Below are 27,611 nucleotides of genomic sequence, written 5' to 3' on the forward strand. Positions count from 1 at the left end.
TACGATATATCTCTCGTAAATTTTATAATGATTATTAATATTTCCTTTGGTATAAACATTGAAAAATGTAGCACGTCACGATTTAAACGTCACGTTTTAATAATTTAAATTTTATTACATTGTATAACAATCGTATACATAATTTAGCTATAGACACAAAAATGGCGTTACAATCCATTGTCAGTAAATTATAAATTATGTTTACCTCCCCTTATTTAATTACTGCCTATTGGATGATACAATAATTTGGAACGAAATTAAAAATGTTTCAAATTAAATTATAGGAATTCCTATAAGTATCTATATATTTGTTTAAAAATAAAACTCAAATGTAATATATTTATTTTAGAAATTATCTCACGCTCAATTGTACCACAGTATGTTTTTTCATACCCAAACATTATAAACTAGAAGTTCTTGAAGTGTTATGTTTCAGATCAAATATAAAAGCTTCAATTTTATAAATGTATGCTATCAAAATGAATACTTCGATGTTTTCATTCTATGTAATATGAATATTTCTTTAAGATAAATTTAATTGTTACAATACAGTTTTTAAAGATGATCATTTCATCAATTTCGGTAAGATTTCTTATTGGAATACAGTTATTGAACAGGTTAGTACAACAAATGTGCGTAAATTAACATTTTGATTAGTTTCATTTAACAAATAACTCATATTATAATTAAAATAACATGAAAAGCGTTTATAACATTTTTTTTTTTTTTGTCAAACGTTTGAAAATATTTAATACTAATCAAAAATAAAGTTGTCTGAGCATTTATAATTTTTGACAAAAAAGTATCTTCATGCTTCATATCAGACTTATTAGCTAACATTAAAACATTAATTGGGAACTAGGTACTGATAGTTCAAACTTATCTAACAATATATCGATCATCAATATATTTTAAATACAATTTGATAAATATTTTCCTTGCAATTGAATTTGAATCTTTTCCATATAACTATTTTAATTGAAACTATTCATAATTAAATACATTTTTACGATTATTTACTCACTAAACCTTTAATATCTATAAATTTTAATCGTTAATATATAAGGATACTTATAAGTATTCTTGAATTGATATATTTAATTTATTTAACGGTAGATTATATGAAGTGTTAAGGATAAAAATATACCTACATTAAACATAAAAAATATGTGTTAATTAAATTCTATATTTCAGTCAAATAAAAAGATTTAATGTAGAACATGGTTATATAATATAATATGTTAATATACAAAATAAAATTAGACATAATATGCAATTTTTTAACAAATACACTTGATATTTAAATATGTTTATGACTAATTATGAGTAGGCCCATGGCATTAATTTAGCATCAAAACGCAAATACTATAGGTTCTAAATATTGATAAAATACTTATAATATATATTATATTATATTATGAAATACCGCGAAATACTAAAGTCGATTGGCAAATGGTATCTAATTTTATTCTAAGTTTTATACATACAAAAAATGATTTTTCTAAGATTATTTACAAACTATATACACAAGTACATAATTAACATATTTTGTCCATTATTTAATTAAAAATATATAAAAACAAAAAACTATTTTTTAAACAGTGTTTTATAATACATTATTAAATTTATATTTCTTTATAATATGCTATTTCTATTATTATTATAATTAATTTACACGCAACCTGTTAGATATGTCAGATATACAATTGTAATGAATATCAGAAAATATATAGGAACGATATACAAATTTAATTGTTTTCGTGTGTTCATTACCTAAAATGAAAAATTTTGTTTTATTATTCTGCATAGTTACATTTTTTTATTTCATATTTTTCTTTAAATTATGAATGGTATTAATGTTTTATATGAATTAATCTAAATATTATATTATAAAACAAAAATGTATTATTTTATTTCTAAAACGTAATATACAGTTTTTATTACAATTTTAATTTACATTTTTTATTTAATTTGGAAACAATATATAACAAAATATAATACAATAGTATAATATCATCATTACAGTATTAAAATTTTTATAAATTATAATAGTTATTACAAAATATAATGGTAAATATATATTAATTTAAAGATTAAAAATAGATTTGATCGTTACAGGACTTTGTATTAAGAATAAAATGTAATAAATAAATAATTTTCGTTAAACCATTTTTACTGTTAAGAAACCAATGATTGAATCTAACATTTCACAGTTCAGAAATCAAAATTTATTAATTGTAATTCTTAACAAATGACTAACATACAGTGTACCTACCTATATTAAATGATGTGTTCATATTAGAGTAGTGCCTAAGTTATGAACAATGTTACGAATGCTGAGACGTCAAATTAAAATTTAAAAACCTTCGGGGAAAGAGAATAATCTAATATCTATTGAGAATTCGGCTTATTTATAGTGTACTTCACTAAAACGTTCACTGGTAACCACTAATGTTAAGTATTATATATCATCGCCTCTTTACCATAACAAAGTAACTCTCTAAGAATTAAAAAAATAAAAATAAAAATCCTTACACGCCACTCAACGTCACAAAAATAATTTAAATATATTTTTTAATTTTATTATGTCACTGTTTCTTTTAAATATATACCCATACAATTAAATAGTATACATTATGTATACTATTATGTATTGTAGTATACATTACATTAATTGCAATTAATTCCGTGATGTTTTAATGCACATAACGATATTGTATCAGCTATATTATTGATACGTTTTATATTATAATCTTACTAATTTTCTACTTAATGAATTATTATATGAAAAGTTTTAATATTTAGTCATTCATTCAGAAAAATCAATTGACAATAGCTAAATCTTAATATCGGAGTGTTATTCATTTAAAATGCTTAACTTATAATATGATATATTATACTTTGTTGATAATAATCATTTAAGCTATTTATTTTTTATTTATCTTTTATAGATATTTAACAATAATAATCAACAAGTCTCTAATATTTCACTTAAAGTTAAAATATAGTAATTTATTATTCAAAAATAAATACATAAACTACAATATATACAGGGTGATCCATTTAAGTCGGTTCACAAAGAATCTCGAAAAGTATTAACTTTTAAAAATTTTTTTTTTAACTTCTATCATAGAAGTTCTATGTTTATGTTTTTCTAAAATCGTATACTATTTTAATTTTTTTTATCCTTATATTAATTGCTGAAAACACTATCAAATTTTGATTTTTAAATGGTAACAAATAGCAAAAATATCATAAATTAATAAAACTATTTTATACCATTAATTTATGTGTTAACATTTTTATTTTTCGTCGATTGGTTTGTGAGATACAGCTCCTCAAAGTATTGGTGGTTGAATGAGGAGTTATAGTCGGTAAATGCAGCATTTTTTATACTATTTGTTCATTTATAAAGAATAGAAGCTATAACTGATAAATTCGATACCGTTTGACAAGGTGAAAATATTGCTAACTATTGTACTTTGTACCTGATTAATTGAATGTCCTATTAACATAGTCGATTAGTTAATAAATGATTAGGGTTCAAAAGTACAATAGAAAATAGTATAATCTTTAATTGACTGTTATTGATTTTATTAGCTTGAATTCAACGATATCGAATTTATCACTAGACCCTGGTATTTACAATTATCGGAAAAATAGTAAAAACCATCAATACATTGAGGAGCTGTATCTCGCAAACCATCAACGAAAAATAAAAATATTAACACGTAAATTTATGAAAAAATTAGTTTTATTAATTTATGATATTTTTATATTACAATATATTACCATTGGAAAATCAAAAGTTGAAAGTGGTTTCAACAATAAAAAAACCAAATGGGTGAAAAAAATTTTAATATTATACGAATTCAGAAAAACATAAACCTTAAAGTTAAAAAAAATAAAATAATTAAAGACTTTTTGAGATGATTAGTATACCCACTTAAATGGACCACTGTGTATACTTGAAATAATTTTGAATATAGGTAAATTAAAAATCATTTTCAATAACATATTATTATTTCATATCCTTTGTCAAAATCATAAGGATTTTTGTATTAGAATATCTACTATTTACTTGTCTCAATAAATTAATATTAATTTAATATTAATATATTTACTCATTTATTTTTTATGAGTATTAATTAATTTTTTTTTGTAATCCAAATGTAGGTATATGGTGCTTGAAATATTCTTATACCTTATACATATTACATATATTATATTAAAATTTATTAAAATACATATTGATATCCATATAACAGTAGAAATAATATCAATTATGCCGGTAGACTATGAATAATAATTATAATAATAACTATCCATAATTTTATAATAATAAAACCAAAATAAAACATATTGTTTTTCCAAACACCCAGAACAATGTTTCGATTAATTTATGAAGTAGATAATCGTAAGATGTTTTATTTTCAAAAAAGGACTAATCATTTATTCCTTTATTTATAAACATACCACAACATATTTTCTCTACACTTGCCCCTGTGATTTGTATTAATTTATTATACCAAACGTATTAATTAATTTTAGGTACTTACCAAGAATTATAATATATACCGATGTGAAAATAAATGTCAGGAGTTATTCCTACCTGGTTATGAAATGTATAAAATAAGATAAATAATTCATATACCATCGCTTAAGACCAATCGAAAATATCGTCGTTATTAAACTTCAACAGTAACTTTAATAACAATATAATAATAATAATAACAACTTTCGTGAATAATTTCTACATAATGTGCAGCATGATTGTGGAGGGACCATCGTCTAAACTAGTCCAGGGTGATGTTTGTATACAATATACATTATACAATATACATAGAAGTTGCTTAATAATACTGGTAGTGCAATAAAAGTGGCATTTATTATATCGAGAGTCGATAATTAGATAATTAGTTAGTGTGTAATAGAAAAAGAATAGGAAAAAATTACGGTTTCACTGGTGAAACGATCAACTGTGACACGCGATTGACCTAAGACGTTTACATGGATATAGCCAGTACTTGACGGTATTATTTTTACAAAACCTAGTAATAAGTTAATGAAATTTTAAAATAATCTAATTCTAAGTTTTTGGTTTCATTAGCATATTTAAGTATCTATTTACAACCATTTTTTTTATATAGACTAGATTCTAGTCTCCAGAAAATCATCATAATCTATTAAAAAATTACTGATGAATACTTTAATCCTTTACTAGCTAAATTATTCGTCTCGGACTTGAAAGAAAATGGTGTTGTGATCTTTTGATTTAATTTTCTTTAACTAAGTGAAATGTCTAATGGGTGACTTCTTATTCGTGTAATTGAACTTATGTTTTTTGTACCCACTTACCACAATATAATATACAACTTTTTATGAAACAATATGAGAGAGTGTATTTTATTTAAAAGTATTTTTAGAATTTTTAATGTTCATGTTATGCGTATTGTTTTCACAAAAATATATTTTTTAAATTCAAAAATAAAACATAATTATAATATTTTGAATAATATATTTAAATTATGATTTTAAATTGCATAACTTTTTCATAAGTCTATCTTATGTTAAATAATATTGAAGTTAGCATTGTATACTACAATAATAGCATACTAGCTATTAATAGCTAATAATAGCTACTATAATAGCATATATACTGGCTTTAAAAATCGTTGAAACATAAATTTGATTTAATTGAGTCTTTTATCCAATTTTTCTTTATCACTACATATAATATGAGTTACGTACAATGATTGTTTTTCCAATATTTGTAGAACCCGAACTTTCATGCTTTGATTTTATAATATTACGTTGTAAAATGTGATAATTTAGTCATGTACTTAGGTTTTAGATATTTGTAATAGTTGTTTTCAGAACTTCGAACCGATTTAAACTGACTTTTCCAGTATCTGAAATCATAGGGAAATTTAAATTTCTTAAAATTAATTGACAATTTATTATTCATGATGATTTCATGCCCATATTTTTCCTCCGAATTCTTTAAGCAAAATTTATGAGCTGCGGTTCCAATTTTGTGTTATTAGCTTAAATACTAGAGTGATTTCACTTATTTTTAAACTTAAATGTAAGAACATTATTTGCGTTCTTTGGTTGATTTTTTAAGAAATTTAAATTTTTAAATAAATTATAACCACTTTTAAGCATTAATATTATAAATACCTACTCATAACTCACTTAAAAATTTAAACATCGCATAAACCAACGGGATAACACAGATAATAATGTTCTTATATTTAAGTTTAATGATAGGTCAATAAAAGTTTTATAATAAGTCTATTTATTCTAATATTTAAACTAAAAATACAAAATTGGAACTGCTAAACGTAAATTTTGTATTAGAATTAGTAAGATGAAGACATATGCAGGTACTACACTTCCCAGCACATAGTCGTATAAAAGCAAAATATTCAACGAGAATTAATTTTTGTAGATTTTAATGAAATATTTCAAATGATTGTAAGATTTGTAGTGCTTTTTTAAAACAAAAATAACACTTTAACCAATTCATTGTTCTGAAAATCTGTTTTAAAAACCCATTGAATATCAGAACAGCATAAAGAGCGTTTTTTTATGCATGATATCTTAATTTTAATTTGTATGCATATTATATTCGAGTTCTGATTTTTGGAATTTTTAAATACACTTGAAGATCATATTTTTGAACGCTTATGATTTTTGTACCAATTAAGGATCCAGTGACAAGAAAGTTATATTTGTAAAAAAAACGTAATAATTTCTGTTTGAAGCCATGATTATTTTACGCTGTTGTTGCCGCTGCTCAATTGTTGTTTTTGCCGCAATATTTGCTTTTTTTTACTGCTTTTTTCATATAAAAAACACTGATCAATGATACAATCTATAATCATCATTTGATGTACAAAATGCACAATAATAACAATGATAATATCGGGCCACGGTCAGGCGGGGAGAGTTGGGATATTGGGCGTGAAATTTTTGTGAAATATAATAATAATATTATTATTATTATTATTATTTAATATAATACGTATCATCTTCAATTTCACCGTACACGTTGTCTAACGACCGCAATGGTGTTAATGATTTCAGGTGATCAGGCGAATTCGGAGAGCAGCGAGAATTGTGGACGACCGTAATGTCCTCCGAGACGGCGCCGAACTGCGGTTACGGGAGCAGCGAAGAAACCGCATCGCTGCTGGTCAAGAGTCCACCGCCGGCGGTCAGGTCTTCGTCGGTGGCGACCGCGTCCTCTTCCTCGGCTGCCACCACCTCGGCCGCCGCCGGCACTTCCACATCGTCCGGGAAGCCAGTGTTGACTCGACAGGACTGCACCACGTCACTGATCCCGCACCACTACCGCAATTTGCAGAATGCCACGCCGACGCTCGGCAGCAGCGACGACAGCGGGCCGCCCAACGACGGCGGCGCGGCGGCAAGATCGGTGCCGGACATCGAGCTGCACTGTAGGTACTTGGCGGTGTCCCGGTGTCAGTGCCTGAGACGCAAGAGCCATTGCATTTCGCGGTCCGTGTCCCGGGAAAGTGTCCGCGGTGGCTGCGGATCGGTAGGCGGCGTCGCCGGCGTCGGCGGCACTGGTGTCGGCGGCATGGGCGGTGCAGCCGGTTGCTCGGCCGTCGGTTACGGGTACGGTTACGGCGTCGGTGGCGGTTGCGGCTCGATCGGCGGCGGCGGCGTCGGATCCGCATACGGACTGTCACCGCCGCCGCCCGTCCTGCTCACCACGTCGCCCAGCTCACGGATCATCAGGCAGAGTTCGCAACCCGAGGCCACCGGAAGCGCGTCCATGTGCTCGGGCCACTGTTGCCACAACATCCACCATCAGCCCAGCTCGTCGCTGCGACAACTCCGCGACCCGGCCGACAATATAGCCATGATTGCGGCCGACTCCCTGCGGATAAATGGCGCCATCAGACAATTCCGACAGGTTGGATAATAACAGTAATACGATAAAACACGTTAGGAGTTATATTATTATTACTTTTTTCTCGTATTTAAATTTTTTTTTCTTTACTCAGCAACGACTTGCGTCATCGCGCACATTATAATAATATACTAAGTAACTGCATAATATATCGCTTCCTTATTATTTACTTGTACCTAATTTTCATATGCTCCACACTCGTTATATAGATACTTATACCACTCGTATATTATTATACATTTCCATTCCTCCCTACCACCATCACAACCACCACCAGTGGCGTGGTGAACATTAATAATACATAACGTCTAAATAGGTGCACTCGCACGGACCCTGTGGGTTTAGGTATTAAACGTTTTACCTTGCCCATTGTAAAAGTATCACTCACTACGTCACTGGCCGCTATACACAATCGCCCGTCGAAACGCTTTTTTTTCTCTTTTTCTCTCTCTTTTTTAGTATATTCGATCGAATTTGTTGATGAAAGCTGTGATGACGCCGCTTGCCCCTTACCTTACTACCCAATATATGTAGTAGAATGCAACAATTAAGTGAACGTTTTAATCGCTTTGAGTTCATAACTATAGGTTTTTACAACACTATTTATTTTAAAATAGTCCAAGTACTATAGCATGACCCTACAGTAGTAAACTTTATTTATTATGATTATTAATTTACAATCAATAAGTTTTCGTTGTAAATATTTATAACCATTATTCATTTCAAATTTACGAACATTTGCTACTACTAAGATATTTTTTCTCTTTCGTCTGAATACAACCACCCCTCATCAAACACAATTTAATAATTTATAACTAAAGTGGTAGTATACTAAATCAATTCAATATAAAAATAAAATAATTTTCACATTGTAGGTAGGATAGGACAGGTAAATATTTATTATAAAAATATTACATAATTTCATACGTATTATGTAGGGATAGGCCGTATCTTAGAAAATCATCGATAGCGGTTCTTATTTGGTTCCAAAATATTCTATTCCGATTCTCAATACCAGTTCTTCTTTAAAAAAATCTCAAAATTAAGAATAGTAGTTAATTAGTATTCTGTATAATACTATAATGGTATAATTTAAGAAGAATTTAAATTGTTATTTATTAAACCAGAATATTAATTATCAATAATATTTAAATATTAGATGTATAACATTATTCTACTACAGTATTCAGTTTAAAAATTAGAAGTAATTAATAATAAAAAGTAATTTATCATAGTATCAACAAACAGTGTGAAACAAAAAAAACAAAACCTATGGAACCGTGTATTCTGACCCAGTTAAATTTTATCCCCCGGTAAAAATCCACTAGTGGAATTTTACGGGGGGTAAATATTCACTAGCAAAATTTTACTGGAGGTAAATATCCACGGCGGGGTTAAATATCGCCAGCAAATTTCTACCGGGGTAAAATATACCTAGCAAATATTTAACGCAGATAAATAATCAATGGTAAAATTCCACTAGGTAGTGAATATTTATCTACTGGTAAAATTCACTTCATCAAATTCATAAATTTACGCTATTCAAATGTTTTTATATAAATTAATATTTTATGTTAACTTAACTAGGAATTATGTCCATTTCCCTACCACCCCCCCCCCAAAAAAAAAAAAAAAAAAAAAAAACCAAAATAAATAAATACATTTTACTAATTCTTTTCTTCAGCCTTTATTTGGAATGTTTTATAATGATTAATGATACTTATTTCATTTACACATATATATAACTCACTGAGGATTAAAAATCAATTATTTTATTTTAGGAGAGCCATCATTTGGAATTTGTTTGTTTTAAAAATATATTTATTTATACTTTACGGGGCCCTTCCACACCAACTACATTTCATAACCCTGGTTACGCAACTTGTCACGTCAAATATTTTAGTGCGAGGGAATGGAATTTGATTTAATTTTATATAGTGGGAAAAAAGGTAAATATAAATACTATCATACTGTTCTGTATTTGATGTAGGTATAAAGGTATAAAGGTACTTAGATAAGCTTTACATTGAAACCTTTAAATACTGTACACTCTCGGTCACCAAAACATTCGTACGCTATTTAAATAAAATAAGGGGAAATAAAATGAGTACATGTATCGCCGTTTCCAAAATGCTGACCGTTATTTGGAGGTGTCCGATATTGAGAAGTGTCTGTTAAGGGAGATCATCGTAATATATAACCAAATTATTTCTTCGATAAGATATACAATGGACCAAATTTACTGTTCAGTACAATGAGTATACAGCGAATAACCTCTAAATACCAGACACTCTTTGTCTCCAAAATTCCGTCCAGTACCTATTTGTAAGTACTAGGTGTCCACTATTAATAGGGTGATGTGTAAGACGAAGAATTCAAACACATAATAAATACCTAAACCAAACATATTATTTTCAAATAAATAATATTTTATTAAGTCAAGTGGATTTTTACCCTGGGATAAATATTCAATACTGAAAAAATCGCTAGTGAAATTTTACTGTGGTAAAATATCACCGAGTTAAATTTTACTAGGGTAAAATTAACCTAGTGAAATTTTACCGGAGGTAAATAATCGCTAGTGATATTCGTGGTTTTACAAGTACCGATGAAAATTAGTAACTAAAGAGAATTGATAACTACCAGTTCCTTCGGTTTCTATAAAGAACCAATATCATCCCTAGTATCATGTATAAAAACTATTAATAGTTAAAAGTGAAAAAAATCCTAAATATAAATTAAGACTGATTTAATAGTCATTTTTTGTATTCAAAATTATTAAAATTATTAAAATGCATTCTTTAATTCAATTTGTTTTTGCATACATATCTATGAAGAGTTTACAGATGATTTTTAACTCAAATATGGTTATAAATATTAAAATGCAGTGCAAATATTTTGATTATTGACAGACATAACTGAAGTGTCCATACTTAAATGTGTACCTATACTACTTGTGAATTTGTGAATCCCTTTATTAATAGCCATGATGCTTAAAGTTCAAATAATGAATTACCAAATTTTTGATCGACAGGACAGACATATTTTATAAAAAGTTTTAGTAACTGAAATAAAATCACAGCAAAGCTAGGAAAGATGTATTTTATTTTTTTGAGTGAGAAGCAATAGTAATAAAAATGAAAAGTATGATACAATTTAAGTGATTCTGTGTTAAAGAACTGTACTTTCAGATGTCTTTCAAGTTCTTAAGAAAAAAATACTGTTATTATTTACATTTAAATGTTAAAACAAAATACATGAATATACATATAACTGGATTTAAAAACAAAAATATTAACTATTTTAAAATAATTATTATGATAAATAATTTGTATGATAATTCATTTAAAATAAATTTTATGTATCAATAGTATTTAACCATTATTTTATACAATTATTTATTTAGATATGACAAAAATATTTTGTTTATATTACCAGATTGAAGGTAATAAATATGAAATATATGTATTATACTTAAATGTATAATATATAAAGAGAAAAATGTATCATTTATTCTGTTTTTGTTTAATACAAATTCTGCATATTATAAAATAACAAAAACAAACATCATACACAGGTTTTTAATTTTAAAAATGTGTTAATTCGTTTTTAAACAATCAGAAACCAAAGAACTTCATCCTTTGTAGATTTACTGAGGATGTTTGAAACTATTGGTTCAGAAAACATTAATTACCTCAGGTGTTCCATCATTCATCGTGATCTGTTCCAAATGACATATTTTAAGCATTGTTGGTGTGTCTGAAGGTAGAAAATTTCTAGGTCCAGACCCTTCAAAACGATGAATATTAAACAAAAATCATATAAATATAAATTAAATATCTGTTACTTATCATATTTATATTAACCTAACACAAATTACTAACTATAATCTTTTAGGAAGACTTTCGAAGATTTTAATACCACAAAAATGTATTTGATTTCCAAACGAAATTATCTTCATAGCAGTTTGTGATATTATGAAATTTATTAAAAATTTAAATAAATGATTATACAAGTCTGAACAAGTTATCAACGTTAAAAAGAAATAACTTTTAAAATTGAGTAAGATAATAATTTAAGATAACCGGTGTTATAACTTACTATAGTATTATGTAAATCATTCTCACTAATATTTTTACTTTTTTAAATTCATTATTAAAAAAAAAAAAAATGAAACTTTATTAAATATATTAAAGTTTTTTAGCTTGATAAAACTAAATAAATAGTGACAAGAGATGAAATGTTATATTTATTCAAAGTAAAATCTCGTTCGCTATATTGTATATTAAATATATATTTTTTTTTATTAGAAATAAACAATCTATACAAATATGTACAATAAGCTTATGTGCTAAGAGAAGACAGGACGTGAGAAATTGATTAAAAAGCCACCCACTGACAACGCTTAGTATGAATTATTATTTATATATATGTTACATACAATGTCTGGAATTGTACATTTCGCAATTTGTACAGTGATTTTTGTACACATCGCGAATTGTACAATGTTGCTGTACAAAGTAACTAGATTGTACAAGTTTCATTATACAATTCACGATGTGTACAATAATCACAGTACAAATAGCCAAATGTACCTTCATTGTACAAATCACAAAATTTAAAAACATAAATGACAATATAATAATTAATAACTAGTATGTTTTAAACGTATTTTCTTAACAAATATTACATATTAGCATATCATATATAATTAGATGCACCGGGTCTTTACGTATTACTTCTTTACGTATACTACAATCATCGAACAAATCACAAAATTTAAAAACATATTATAAAAATTACAAATCGAATAAAACTACATATTACTGTACAGTGTACACAGACTACACAGTACACATTGTGATATGAAATAAAATACGTGCATCTATAATAAGATGTATAATTTCATCTCGTATAGTCATATGAGTTATTTTCCCACATTATGTGGTATCTAACATATTAGTAAATGTATAATGCAATAAAAAAGATAAATTTTATCTAAACGATTTTACGATAAGTACTGTCGTTGAGTCGTTCAGAAATATAATTTAAACAGATTTTAATACGGACTAGTGTATTGTAATCGAAACTGCTGCAATATTTCAACTTATATTAGTGTGATTATATTATTATACAATTGGGCAAAATGAGGGAAGTTGAAAATAATATTAATTAAAAAAAAATTTTTTATTTGATATACTAATATGTAATATTTGTTAAGAAAATACTTTTAAAACATACCACTTATTATATTGTAATTTATATAACTTTATATTAAAATATCCAGTATTTCTATTTATTTGTTAATAATAATTAAGACTTTAAAACTAGCAGTAATCTTGTGATTTGAACAATGAAGATACATTTCGCAATTTGTACAGTGATTATTGTACACATCGCGAATTGTATAATCATTATAAATATACAAAAATTATTATAAAAACGACAACGAATAAGGTCGGCATTCGCGAGTGTACTAAATACAAAAATAATTCAGATAATTTAGATCACGTACCTACGTTGTTTCTGTTATCGCAATAACGACAGATTATCGACAAATGTCGACAGACGACGAACGATTAATCTAAAAATACAAAATACACAATTCAGATAATTTGGATCACGTACGGTGTTTCTGTTATTACGATAACGACAGATGAAACTATCACCGCCCCCTTTTTGTAATGAAATGCCCCCCAATTAAGCTTGTAACTTCCATTGCCCCCCTGGATAGGTCTAGCGCCCCCAAGGGGGCGATATCGCCCACTTTGGGAAACACTGGTATAATGGAACTTGTACAATCTAGTTACTTTGTACAGCAACATTGTACGTAACACACACATATATATATATTGTATATTTTAACTTGGTAATTGTAGGAGGTCACGACACCATTTCCTTTTTAGCCTGCGCCTTGTGGATTTCCTGGGAGAGTTAGATAGGAGAGGTTTTTAATAAGAGGATATTATTTATGAAATAGAAGTTGCATGCGGAAGCACGAGTAAAATAATTGAGCTTCTTCATTGATGGTTTTCGTGTGAAAATTGTTATGTAATGTTAGGTTTAGGACTCACGGCGGTGCATTGGAGAGTCGTCAAAGAGCTAGGTTTTGGAATACTTAGATTTTATTGGTATTGGATTTGTTCACTGAACCCTAGAACTGTATGCCATAAGTCCAAATAGGTTTCAGGAGAGATTTGTAAATTAGAAGTTTCACTTTTAGATTGGTGTTATTATTTCTCGATATTAAAGGGCTGAGCATGTGCATACGGACGTTGAAAGTGAGTCTATTGTTTCGTATATGATTTTTCCATGTTAGCCATTTGTCAAGATTGAGTCCCATGTATTTTATTGTATCCGTTGTTGGATTTGGATATTGTCCAATGTAACAGTTGGACATATGCCTTTTTTTGAGAGTAAATTTAGTAAGATTTGATTTGTTTTGGTTTATTTTGATACGCCATTTGTCGTACCAATTAGTCATTTGGTTGAGGTGAAGTTGTAGGTTTGATGAGGTGGTTACTGAATTTTCACTAATTTACAAAAAGACTTTATAGTCAGCATAATCAGCCACCATGGTTTGAGGCGTGGTGGGCTGATCAGCGACATAGATGTTGAATAGAGTTGGAGATAGAATGCCCCCTTGTGAGACGCCAGCATTGATTTTGGTTATTTCTGAGTATGCAGAGCGATAATATACTTGGAAGATCGGTTAAGTAAGATTTAATTAGGAGAAAGAACAGGTGGGGAAGAAAACTTTTGAGTTAGAAGAGTAATCCGTCATGACAAACTCTGTCAAACGCATCAAGAAATACACAGGTACAGTAAAGTTTTTTTTTCCAACGAGAGCGATATTGCATCGGCAATCCTATGGGCTTGATGAATGGTACTATGTGAGGATCTGAATCTAAATTGGGTGTTTTGCAGAATATTTTTCCTGATAATATATGGAGTCATTCGTTTGAGAATAAGTCTTTCAGCAATTTTAGATAAGGAGGGCAAGAGACTTATGGGTGTCTATAAGAATGGGTCGTGCAAGGGTTTATTAAGTTTAGGAAATAGTACAATTTTTGAGAATTTCCAAAGAATTTGGAAGTAAAAGAATCTTAAACTTGCATTAAATATATATGTTAACATTACTATTGATTTTTTGGGGAGGCACCAAACTACTTCAGCCGATATTAGATCATAGCCCGTCGATTTTTTTATGGATTATTTTAGGATAGCCTGTTTGACTTCGTTAGGCGTGAAATATTTTCCAATATGATTAGAGGTTGGGGGAAGATTTAAACCAGCCTTTACCTCGTCAAAACATTGAGGAATGAATATATTATGATGTAGTTGGAAGGTTTCCTAAAGGTGTGCTTTAAGAACTTCAGCTTTATCGGTATCATAAGAAGCAAGTGTATGGTTCAGGTTTTTTTTAAAGGGGTAAAAGAAGTTTTAAGACTAAGTAAGGTTTTGGTTTCTTTCAAAAATCTACCTCAGAATATGAAATATTGGTTAGTTTTTGTACAAGTGTATCCACTTTGTTTTTAACTAGGGTTTTTTTAGGGAGTTGGCTTATTTATTATAAACGCTTTTGTGTGATGGTAGTCGTGTGCGTTGATAAACTGCTCTGGCTCTATGTTTTTCCACTATTAAAGAGCTTATCTGTTCAGAAAGAAGAGTCTGCTTTTGCATTAAGTGCTTGGAGTGGGTGGAGGTATTGAATAAGAAGACAGCTGAATGGATAAATTTGGATTAGTTATTGATTGCTTCGTCAAAATCGTGCTCAGTTTTTAACTTAATTGAAATATTAACTTTTTGTGCGGTTATATTATGGAATATAATATAACGATTAACAATTAGTCGATTGTGAGAAAAGAGAGTGACTAACTGAATGTGTTTGAGAAGTCGCATCGATATTTAGTATTACGGATGAGTGATCTGAGTTTAAGTCTAAAATGTTGTTTACAGCACAATATAAATTACTCTTAATTTTGGAGACAAATATGTCCAAAATATCAGGTGTTTTCTTGCGCGATGTTGGCCAGTATAGAGAATCAAGTGGCGCGAGTATTTGGAATTTTTTTATATTGGTAAAATTATGAAGTAGGTTGCCGCGGGGGTTTGTAACTCAGCAGCCCCAGCTTTGGTCCTTAGCATTAACGTCACCACCGGCAATTAAGTTGTTAGGAAATGTGTCAAAATATTCGGTGATATTAGTGTCTGTTATAAGGAGCATGGGAGGACTGTAAATTGCTGCAATACAAATAGGAATATTATTAAATCTAATTTAGAAGGCACTGGATTGGATATGATTTTGAGAGAAGTTGGTGAGAGGAAAATAGAGTTTACTTTCATTTTAAATTGATAATCTATAACAAAAGTTCAGTAAATTTACTTTCACCATTTATAAGATTTAAAAAAATATATATAATTTGTGACGATAAAAGAATACTTAATATAAAATATACCCAGATAAATAAAATATATAAGACCACATTATTTGTATATGCTAAATCTTATAATTTCATCATATTTTAAATAATTTAAATTACATCATTTCAAAACGTAATTTTAACTTATAATTACATTTTTTGAAAATATAAATTTAAAAAAATGTTTATATTGAAACTTGAATGTTAGTACTACTTAAAATACTAAGTAATACGGTTTTTCAGTTTTTTTTCAAATATTATAAATTACATGATACATTATTTACTATAAATACATTTACATAAATAGGGATATCCATTTTCTGGAAATGTATGCAGTAGGAAGCCTTCTACATTCTACGTATTACAGTACTTACTGTTTTTCCCCAAGGATGCATACTGTGTTTCTTTTCTTACATTGTACCATTTTATTGGTTAGGCTACAAAACAACAATATTTGTAAACTATATTATAAAACCCGTTGTAACATATTTATTGTATCTTTTTTTGATTTTTATAAAAATAATAATATGGAAATTTATTGTAATCATAGTGTAAAAAAAACCTGATCTGCATAACAATTAATTGAATATAAGTAAATAGATTATCTTATAGGGGAAATTTTAGAACTCTGTTTTTTAGTAGTAGAAAGATTTAAAATAATTATTTTTATTTAGAAAGTTATAACAAAAAATATAATTTAAATATGATATCAATTTTTTATCCGATCAACTGAGACTGACTTGGGTTAGGAATATAAAAATCATGTATCATGCCAGTAAAAACTAAGGATCGATTTTATTCAAACAATATATTAATAATGAATATTTAATTGTGATAATTAAGTTATATGTATCACACCTTTATATTTATTAGTTCATATGTAATATTCAAAATCATGTTTTTCATTTCGAAAACCTTATGGCATTAAAATCGCATTTCATAACAATTTTTTATTTTATTTTATATATAACACTACAAAAAAAAAATAATATGACTCTTTTAAGAACTATTCTTGACACACATTTTTTATCCTAATACAATCGAGATAAATACATCAATAATACATAATAATTAACTAGTTGTCATCAGATACAAAGACAAATTACCTATCCAATTGGTGATTGACTATCAATGAGCCAGAACATAGTTATGATTTTATAGTAGTATGGGGTATGACAGAATTCCATTTTACCATATCAATTACTGGTCGTCAGTTTGTACTTTATCGCTTAGTACCAGTTGGTGTATATAATTATTAAGGGGGTTAATGCATTATACATCATATACTAATAGATACTAGATTAAAATGTAATTAATAAGTTAAGAATATCGAAAACATATTGATAAATTGATTGGCACCATCAAAATATATCAAAAGTTGTATTTCCTAGTAAAATCCACTATTCAAAATGATTGGTTAATTAAAAACAAACCTTTTATATAAATAAAAATGATATTTAGATAGTCAATTTGTACTTTTTCCAGTGTTTAAAAAATAAGCACCAATCATTTGCTACACAAAAGTGAACTATTTCTGTATATTTTTCTATAAATTATTTTCATTATATCATACAAAATATACTATAGTATGTATAGGAAAGTAAAATAGTTAATACAAAACATACTAAAGTTACATTTTTTAAAATTTTAATCAAGCTTTAAATTAAATTAAAAATAAAACATTTAAAACATTACAAAAAACACAATATCTTCAAAATGATTCGTCTATTTATAAATGGTTTGTATATCATAAAATATAATTACAACAATAATATTATAGGCTGTCAGACCACCTTGGCTCAGTATTTTATATTATTGACTTAAGATTTAACACATCCTTAACAGTGACCCGAACGACACCCGATGTACAGCAGAGTGGTAACCCACTAGCCAACCTTACTAAAAAAATCATTTCTGTTGTACGGCGTAAAGGATAGGCAATATAGGTACATTAATGCACTAGAAAAATATTAAAATAACATTAAAATAATATTGCTATATTATACCACCTATAATAGTATGTTATAATATTATGCTTAATATTGAGATATTGTATAATATAATTCTTGAAGTTATTATATCAATCCTAGATTTTAGGCTTAAGATAACAGGATTAATAAGAAATTATACGAAATGCCCAAATACGAGTAGAATGTTGTATAATATTATTATTGGTCCATGGCCATGATATTTTAACACATTTTGTCCAGTAATTTTCATTTTACAAAATATGACCGGTCTATATTATTAAGGTATATAATGATTTCCTATTATTATTCTTATATTACATAAACCAATGCACAGAAGAATCATAATATATATTATATTTAGATGTTTAAAAAAAATGTTTAGTGAATTTATTTCATTTATTGATATCGATAATGTAACCATGAATTAGGTTAATTAATGACACTTTAAGAATATGTGAATTTGATTGTAAATGAAGTTGATCATATACCAATATATAATAAAGCAATTTTCAAAATGTATAATTTATGATAATATGTATTTTTCATTACATTTAATATATTAAAAATGTATAAAGCAAAATATAACCTAAAACTATTATGATCTTTTAAAATTGGTGAAATATAAAATATAAATATTTAATGGAAAAAAAAAATAATATCCAATGATAGTTCTTGTTTTATTTCATTACCAATTCCCATGGCTGAGCATGTTCCTAAAATTTTTTTTATTCAGTTAAATTAGTTTACTATTTTTTTGTAGTTTCATTAATAGAACTTTAAATAAATCAGTTAGACAAATAGGGTTAATTTACCAGTAATTAAAAAATAAAGTTAATTTAAAAAAAATTAAGCAACTGATAGATTCTATATTGAGTTTTAGACGAACAAATTAAAGTGAACTAGGTAAATTTATTTATAAAACAAATTGATAATAATAAATTCCAGTATTTATATTATATTTTTGTATATAATTTAAGGTTCACAAATCGCTATCTATACGGAAAATATTACTGTAAAGAGAACTTTTGTGGAAACATCGCAACTCAACTCACCACTAGATGTCACTACAAATTTACTTACTTTTTGATCAATAAAGGTCATATTCCCATGTAGTCTTATTTATTTTCCCAATGATTACAAAAATATTGTTTTAATTTCACCAAACCAAATTTAAATTTAAAAAAAAATCAAAGAAATATGTTGTACAATACTATTACTTATTACTTATTAAAATATAATATCCCAATAATTATTGATAATTCTTCACGGACTGTTACAAAAGCTTCAAAAACAAAATACCTAAATCATAATATAGTCTTTTTTCAAATTATTTCAATATTAATTTATAACATTAATTATGCTATTAATTTTAAATAGATTATACTTTATATATTATAATAATACAATATAAAATGACTATTACCAAAGAAATAATTTAAAAAATTCAAAAATTAATCATTTAATCTAAAAATAAATACATTAAATTATTTCATAAAATTTACTAACCCTTTAATGATAACCATAAGGAATGATTATTTTGGGTGTTGCTGAACTTTTAAATCGTACAACTTCATCAATTAGCTCATCGCATCGTTCACCAATCATATACTAACGTAGTAACGTACTTTTATTTCCTAAATTTGCATGAATTATTTTTGATTATGGGTTAATTTATTGGGTTTATATATAATTTAATAATTATTATGGATATTTTCGTCTGTTCGTCATCATTAAATATATAAAGAAATTTAAATATTTGGCTTAATGATACCATTTTATGTCAATTCATGGAAAATCAGAGAATATTTATGATAATATTAATTATTTGGTTAGCACATTGTTTATCTTTATAAAATTACTACGAATTATAATTATTAATATTTTACAACTAGACAATCCATATAATTTATTGCACGCTTATATTTATGATAAAATATTATTCATACACGATTAAATTATACAAAATTAAACAGGTATAACTCATGTTTCAAAAATTTTCTTTGAAACCGTTTTCTTTCACTGGTTGTAAATTTATATCCCTATTCTGTCCCGCGCAATCCTTTTAGACATTTAGAGCGTTAATGGTGTAGCGATTTACTGCAAGGCTAACATTGTAATTTATAATAAAAGTGCCTTCATAACATATAACTTTCCCAGGTTTAAAGTGCCACCATTAGAAGGTTTATTTATTCAAGATAATCCACGTTAAATAATTGTTTTGTAGATATTATATCACACAATATGTACTATGTCCCTATATATTGCCGTGTGTATACTGAAGTAGTATGCTTAGCGATTATGAATCTTGTAGGTGTTATTAAATATAAGGATACCTACCATAATTGTTTAAATTAAAATAGACAACAACAAATTGTAAAACAAAAACTAAAATATACATATTAATCTTATAATGGAACGAATTATGACCATTAATTTCGATGGGTGGTGTGTATGAATATGAAAACAACTGTAATAATAACCATTTTATTTTTTAGTTTGTACACACAAAGATAATTTTTTTTCAATAAATAATTATTATCATTCCAAAAAGAGCCTATAAGGTAAAATATAATTTAAAATGTTTATTTATATAGAAATCTAACTATTTATACGAATAACATTATTTTATTAATTTTACCGTTGAAGTAAATATGATTATTTAGACTGTTCAGTAGTATTAGGAACTCCTAAAAAACAACATATTTTTAACTGCATCATTTTTCATTATTCGAACAGAGAAAAAAGAGTGTCCCCCTTTGCATCTTGAAATAGAATTTATATAATTAGAAATCTTAAAAAATAAAATATTTGAAGAAAAAATATACAACATTTTTTTTTATAACAAAGAGATTAATAAAATTATTTTTATAAAACAAAACAATATTTAAAAATTATACAATTTTATATTGAGAATTTGAGAATATAACTATAAATACGAGTATATGTTATAAAAAAAAAATTAAACCATGTACCTATATGTTTTTTGGTGGTTGTTGTTCTAATGCAACAAATACAGTGCTCATTTTAATATATTGAAAAATATAGTTAAACATAAAACGAGTTATCCAAAAAAACAAAACACAATTTGTTTGTTTGTTTCATTAATATTTGATAGCAATTAAATTTGTAATCCAAAAAAGGTTAGGTAAATATAAAAACATTTCAACATTAAACTCCAAAAAATTAAACAACTCCTAAAATCAAATTATCGATTCAATATTTTTTAATTTATTTTTTTTTTTTTATAATAATTATACAATCTATAGTTGTTATCATAATGAGTATAAGAGACAGAAAAAAAAAAGACACATGGTATTCGTGATTAAGAAGTCACCCTTCGAGAGACTCTTTGCCAGAGACTCTTTGCGTGATGGGAAATTTGGGAAGAAAAGTAATACAATTTTTTTTTTCCGGAGAGGAAGAGTTGGAGTGGTTATTGTAAAAGATCTCTGCACCATCTCCTTTTCAGGCGACGGCGAGGATTATCAGGAAGTGTTAATTTATTTAAGTTATTGATTAGTGGGTTATTATGGTTTGCCAGACGTGAGAAGAATCGCTTGTAAAATAATACAGATTCCTCTTCTATTGATTTAATATTTAGATCGTTATGGAGTGTTATATTTGAAATGTATGGCGGAGCGTTAGTGAGTTGACGTAAAGTGATATTCTGATAAGATTGCATTTTGTTTAGATTCGATTTCTTGGCCGCGCCCCAGAGTTGAAGACCGTAAGTCAAGATTGGTTTTAAAAATGTTTTGTAAATTAGCAGTTTATTTTTTAAGCTTGTGTATTTATTTTTTGATAGCATCGATTCAATATCAAACTCTTGATCTACAAACAATTTATACGCCCATCAATGAACTACGGAATTCAGCTATAAGGTATGGCCAAAACATCAAGTATTAAAATATTCCAGTCATTCCAGTCGATTTGACTTTGCCTCATTACAAATCCCCTCTGGTGACGTCAGCAATCCCTCCCTTCACTCTGATCTCAAGATCTTAACCATTAATTCATTAGTAAGTCTTCCAATATTATACAACGTTTGACAAAAAAAAACATTCATCCTTTCAAACCCCCAATAATTTCAAATCTTTCCACCATTAAGTTTCCTGATAATCCCTCCGCGCGTAATTGGCCTCTTCGAAATTTTATAGAAAAAAAAAACATCATAAAATAAAGAATTAAAAAAACACAGTCTATAATTATTATGAAATTGTTGGTATGGCCAATAGCGATCTAACCTGGACACCTGGTCAGAAAAATGTTGTACGCAGTCCTAAAATATATTTATGTTAACACATAAAATTTGTATGTTGATATTTTCGTAAACATAATTTATCCAATATCATGACGAATTGAACAAGCATAAAACATTATGTATATATTGTATATTTTATTTTTGAAAACGTGTCTTTAATATGTATATGTATTTTTTATATAATTTAATTATGGTATAAACATTTTGTGTGGGTTCTTGTAGTTTGTAAATTACATTTTTAAATGTGACTTTTTATCAAAAAAAAAAAAGCTAAGTGTTCTAAGTATGCACAAATTAATTTATAATTCTTTCGAACTTGTGTTTTATTATATTGTACTATAAATTTCGATTATTGATTATTATTTGATACCTAAGTTTCTGAGAAAAAATGTAATTTAATCGATATCGTTTAAGAAGCCTAATAATGTATTATATATTTTGTAAAGATATAGCATACGTATGGGTACCTATATATATTAACAATAAATCAATAATAATAATAATAATAATCAATAAATAAACATTGATATTGTAATAATATTGATGTGAAATACTACAATTGCGTATAGAATATGTAACGGTTACACCATATTGTGACGATATAAAAAGGTCTTTATCAAGATCGCCAATAAACTAAATTTGATAAAGGAGTAACGCACATAGGGCCAGAAACTCACGACCATGTGAGAGAGTTTTCGGTAATTAAATTTCAATAGATTGACGAGTAAAAAGCATACCAAGCCGGTTACAACAATCATGTAACAGTGCCATAATTCCTCATCATACCAATTCGGTTTTGAACAATCAGTACCAGTTTCTATCACCCAGCAGGTATATATACCAGAGCAGACATTTTCAAATTCATCTAAACCTCTATTTTGGTCACGACCAAATCTGACTTCTTGGTAAAACGCACGATCCTCCAACTACTAAAAAAACAAGCCAAACCTTACCCATTTATATGGATTAACCCAGCGGTTCTCAAACTTGTTTTTTCGCGAACCACTTAAGTATATTATCAATCAGACACGTATCACTGATGATTAAAAATATCGACAATATTAACGATTATATCAATACAATAACTTATTTATTGACGTATTTTCTGTGAAATCTAACCTTTATTATCTGAATATTAAAAAAAAAACACACGACATTATAAAATCATCGCTACGCTAAGAATCTAATATTTGTTTTTAATTTTCCATCCTTTCACCAAGCGGCCTTTCACGTACCACCGTGGAGTCTTTCGCATACCACTAGTGGTACGCGTACCACAATTTGAGAACCGCTGGATTAACCAATAAAGAACCTTAACCATCTTTAAACTTCCATCCACTAATAGAGGCTCATTCCTGGAATAGTTGACGACAAAGCTATCCCGTCAACACAAAGCAAAAGAGCAGACACTTCTACTTTAAAACTCTTCTTAACACATATTCGATACAGTTTCAACAAAACAACGCTCGAAGATAAAAAGAAGAGAGGACAACCGGAGTGACTAAACGCTGACGAGCAGTTAAATAAAACGCCAACAAGCTGTGAGTAACATTCAGCGATATTGACGCTGACAGAATTGACTAGCAACGGCACAGCAAGACTCCTCGTACAAACCCGTGAGCAACTCATTCTGGGAATTTCCAAACATATTGTTTGTACGAGTTGTACTCACTGCCTGTTTAGCGGCGATAAAACCAAGCCACCTGCGACGACCAATCAAGGAGGTCGATATTTCACCACTTGGCAATCATCTCCCGGTAACGAGCTACTACTCGTGTCAACACGTAAACAGTTTGTTAGAATAATTACTAACCATTGACACGGGGCAGGAAGCTCCGCCGCCAATTCTATTTGTTCAAAAAGTGATACTGGACTTGTCAACCTACCTGAACCGATATCAGTGACCGGATAACTACTCCGAAGAATCTGCCGAGTCACCCAAGTTCGAGAGACGTCACTCTCCGTAACCGGACTCACGAATAACGGAACCCCCTCACTCTCCCTAGCCCGCTTTTGAGAGCGTAGGTTAGTTTTGTGTAATCCCTCGCATTATAACTTACTTTGTAAATAGGACGGTGCACTTGGCCGGTCGTGGAATTACGCCGAACGCGGCAGCTCGCATTCCGACCTGGCTGTCGTACTAGTAAACTCACTACCCATTGTATATAAATGAAAACTATCATAGAAATAAACAGATGAAATGATTACCAGAAAGTCAGTGTTGTTATTTCAAAATACGAAACAGGCTTAAGTGCAACTGTTTCAAATAGTTGTTATATTACTGTTAACGACGGATAGGCTCAAAACTGCCTTGACGGTCTTTTTTATTTGCCACCTTCCATAGAAAAGTATAATTAAAAAAAAAAATGTTTTACCTATAAATCATTTTTATAAACTTATTTAAATAATATAAAAAGATGAAAACACTTAAAAAACTGTATTAAATGATAAATGAATATTTTGTGAAAGTTTTATATATCTACAAATTTTACCAATTGAATAATAATAAATAAAAAACAAAATACATTTTGTCAAAAACTGTTTTTTTTCCTATCCGATAATAATTTTGTAATGATCAAAATAACTTTCAACCTTTAACTCTTTCAAATACAAATTAGATCCAATTTTCTAATAAAGATCATCCTTAATAATAATTGTTTCACAATCTGTATATATACATAAATTAGCAAAATATTGGTTTTAATGTATACTTATTGTGTTGGCTTCAAGAACTGAGGCTAAGAGTCATAAGCGTGAATATAGAGATGGCTCAGAGACTTCTAAATATTTCGTAATTTAATCTCTCAAGTACGATAAATTACAATAATTACGTGTCAGTTGATATTTCTTGCTAGCTGCCTATAGGTACCAGGGTTCATAGACCACCGGGGTTTAATGTCTATTTATCTGAAAATAAAATAAAAACATGGCTTAATCAGTATAATTTCATAAATGAAAGCTAGATAAGTTGTATTTTTTTTTAGGTAACCTACATTTCAAATTACAATGTGTAATTATTTTTTAAAAACCTGTATATTATAATAATGGATAAATAATAATGAAATATTATTTAAATTAATATACTCATATAACATTTATTAAGAATAAATAATAATTAATGCAGAGAATATATTTGAGAAGTTAAGAACTTTACCTAAGTACATGAAAAATACCTTCTATATTTATAATAAATTTAAAATTTAAAATAAGTGTATATTCCTCGTAATATATCTTTTCTAAATAAACATAAAATTATATCTGTCAAATTATAAATCTGTATGCTATATTTTATCGAAGTTACCGTTTCTGTTATATTATTGAGTGACAATGAGTATATCAACAATAATGTATCGTAATATAATTATAAAGGTGGTCATTATACTTACATACTATTTCAATTAACTATTCCATTAAAGCATCAATTCAACCGTGATATGTTTATTTATACGAGACTTAGTAATTTATTCAGCGCAGTGTTTTCTTTTAACGTAGACGGATACTGATACATATTCATGAATTTAAATACATCTACGTAGATTTAAGATCTGTTTTTCATTATCCACGTAATGATTATAAAATGAACATTTTTCCGATTTGTTTTTATGCATTATATATATTTATATATTATTATTCCTGTTAGAAACCATAACATAAATTTTAGTGAATGCCATAAGATGCATACGAATAATCATGACTAAATAAATCAATTTTATATAAATATAATTTAATATAATATAATTTATAAATCTATTTAGTAATACAAATTATATTATATGCAATCTAAAATGTTAAAATTTATATTGTATCAATACATAAATTCAAGTTAACTACACTCTTTTTTATAAAAATAATATCGCAACTTAAACAATAGAACCATATGTTTAAAGTTTAATAAAAGTATAAATTACATTTTTCTTTTAAGTTTAAAAAAAATGTGTTGATGTTCAAAGCCTTCATAGGACATATTATTCAATATCTTCGATACATCTATATTTTTCTTCTATTGAGACCAGTTATTTGTGTTACTCTCAACTACCCGACTACCCTTTCACTATCCTTTGACCCGATTACTTGTTCATCACTGAATTATAGTGGTTAACTATTCATGTCAGTGAAGTTGATTAATCGAAGTCGGACAAAACGTTTGTTTATTGATGACGAAGCCCCGTAGAGAGTTAGTTTCTCTCTTTGTGCAAAATGCAATATAATATGTATATACATGAAAACGGAAAAAAAATAACTATTTGTTTGGAAACTTTACCAAGCTTCGACACCACCATCGTCAATGCACAAAAGCCCACAATGGGTCCGTGATTGACGACCCAGTTTTCTGAGTTGGTCCGTCACAGGTTTTGACCGTTTCATTTATCAAACCGTCGGATGTAGTAGTCTGGTTATGCGTATCCAATCCTACCGGAAACCGACATATTGGCGGGTTTTCAAAAAAAAAACAAAAAAACATTATACTGTACTTCGGAATTATTGATAAATCTAATAAAATAAAGCTTTAATAAAACAAAACATACTATTTTACCTAATTGTTCCATCTTTTTTTTGGCACACACTTATATTGTTATATTAAATGTAATAGGCATCTAAAGCAAGCATATCAGTTAGTCAGATCAATTTTATATAATAAAAATGTTTGACCAACAATTTTATCACCTCGTTAATTTGTGTCCATATTAAGTATTTAATTTTTAATTTTATCAATAAATTCTAAAATATTAAATACATAACAATTGTTGAACTATGGATAATTTAATAACTAATTGTTGTTATATTTTGTTATATATATATATATATATATATATATATATATATATATATATATATATATATAATAGTCTGTTATAGTCAGTAATTCTGTCATGTTAACGTATTTATGAAATTTAATTTTAATTAATTAATGGATCATCCAAGTAAAAATGAGTGTTGGTCGATCATCAAAAAAAGTAATAAAACCACCCTCAAAAATATACTACATGGAAAACTAAAATTTATAAATTGAT

The 27,611-nt window shown here is 27.8% G+C and overlaps 1 protein-coding gene across 6 annotated transcripts in view; it reads left to right on the top strand.

Annotated features, from left to right (window-relative positions):
- Positions 1-27,611, top strand: part of SK (small conductance calcium-activated potassium channel) — a 305,985-nt gene that overhangs the window by 120,043 nt on the left and 158,331 nt on the right. For all 6 annotated transcript variants that reach the window (XM_089220032.1, XM_089220030.1, XM_089220031.1 and 3 more), the window contains one exon: positions 7,093-7,948. In XM_089220032.1, coding sequence (XP_089076158.1) covers positions 7,139-7,948 — 810 coding nt within the window. In that variant the 5' untranslated portion in view covers positions 7,093-7,138. The remainder of the gene's footprint in view (positions 1-7,092; positions 7,949-27,611) is intronic.

This window comes from Diuraphis noxia, unplaced genomic scaffold (assembly GCF_037042655.1).
Source record: "Diuraphis noxia isolate RWA-SAM2 unplaced genomic scaffold, SU_Dnox_SAM2 contig0002, whole genome shotgun sequence".
NCBI lineage: Eukaryota > Metazoa > Arthropoda > Insecta > Hemiptera > Aphididae > Diuraphis > Diuraphis noxia.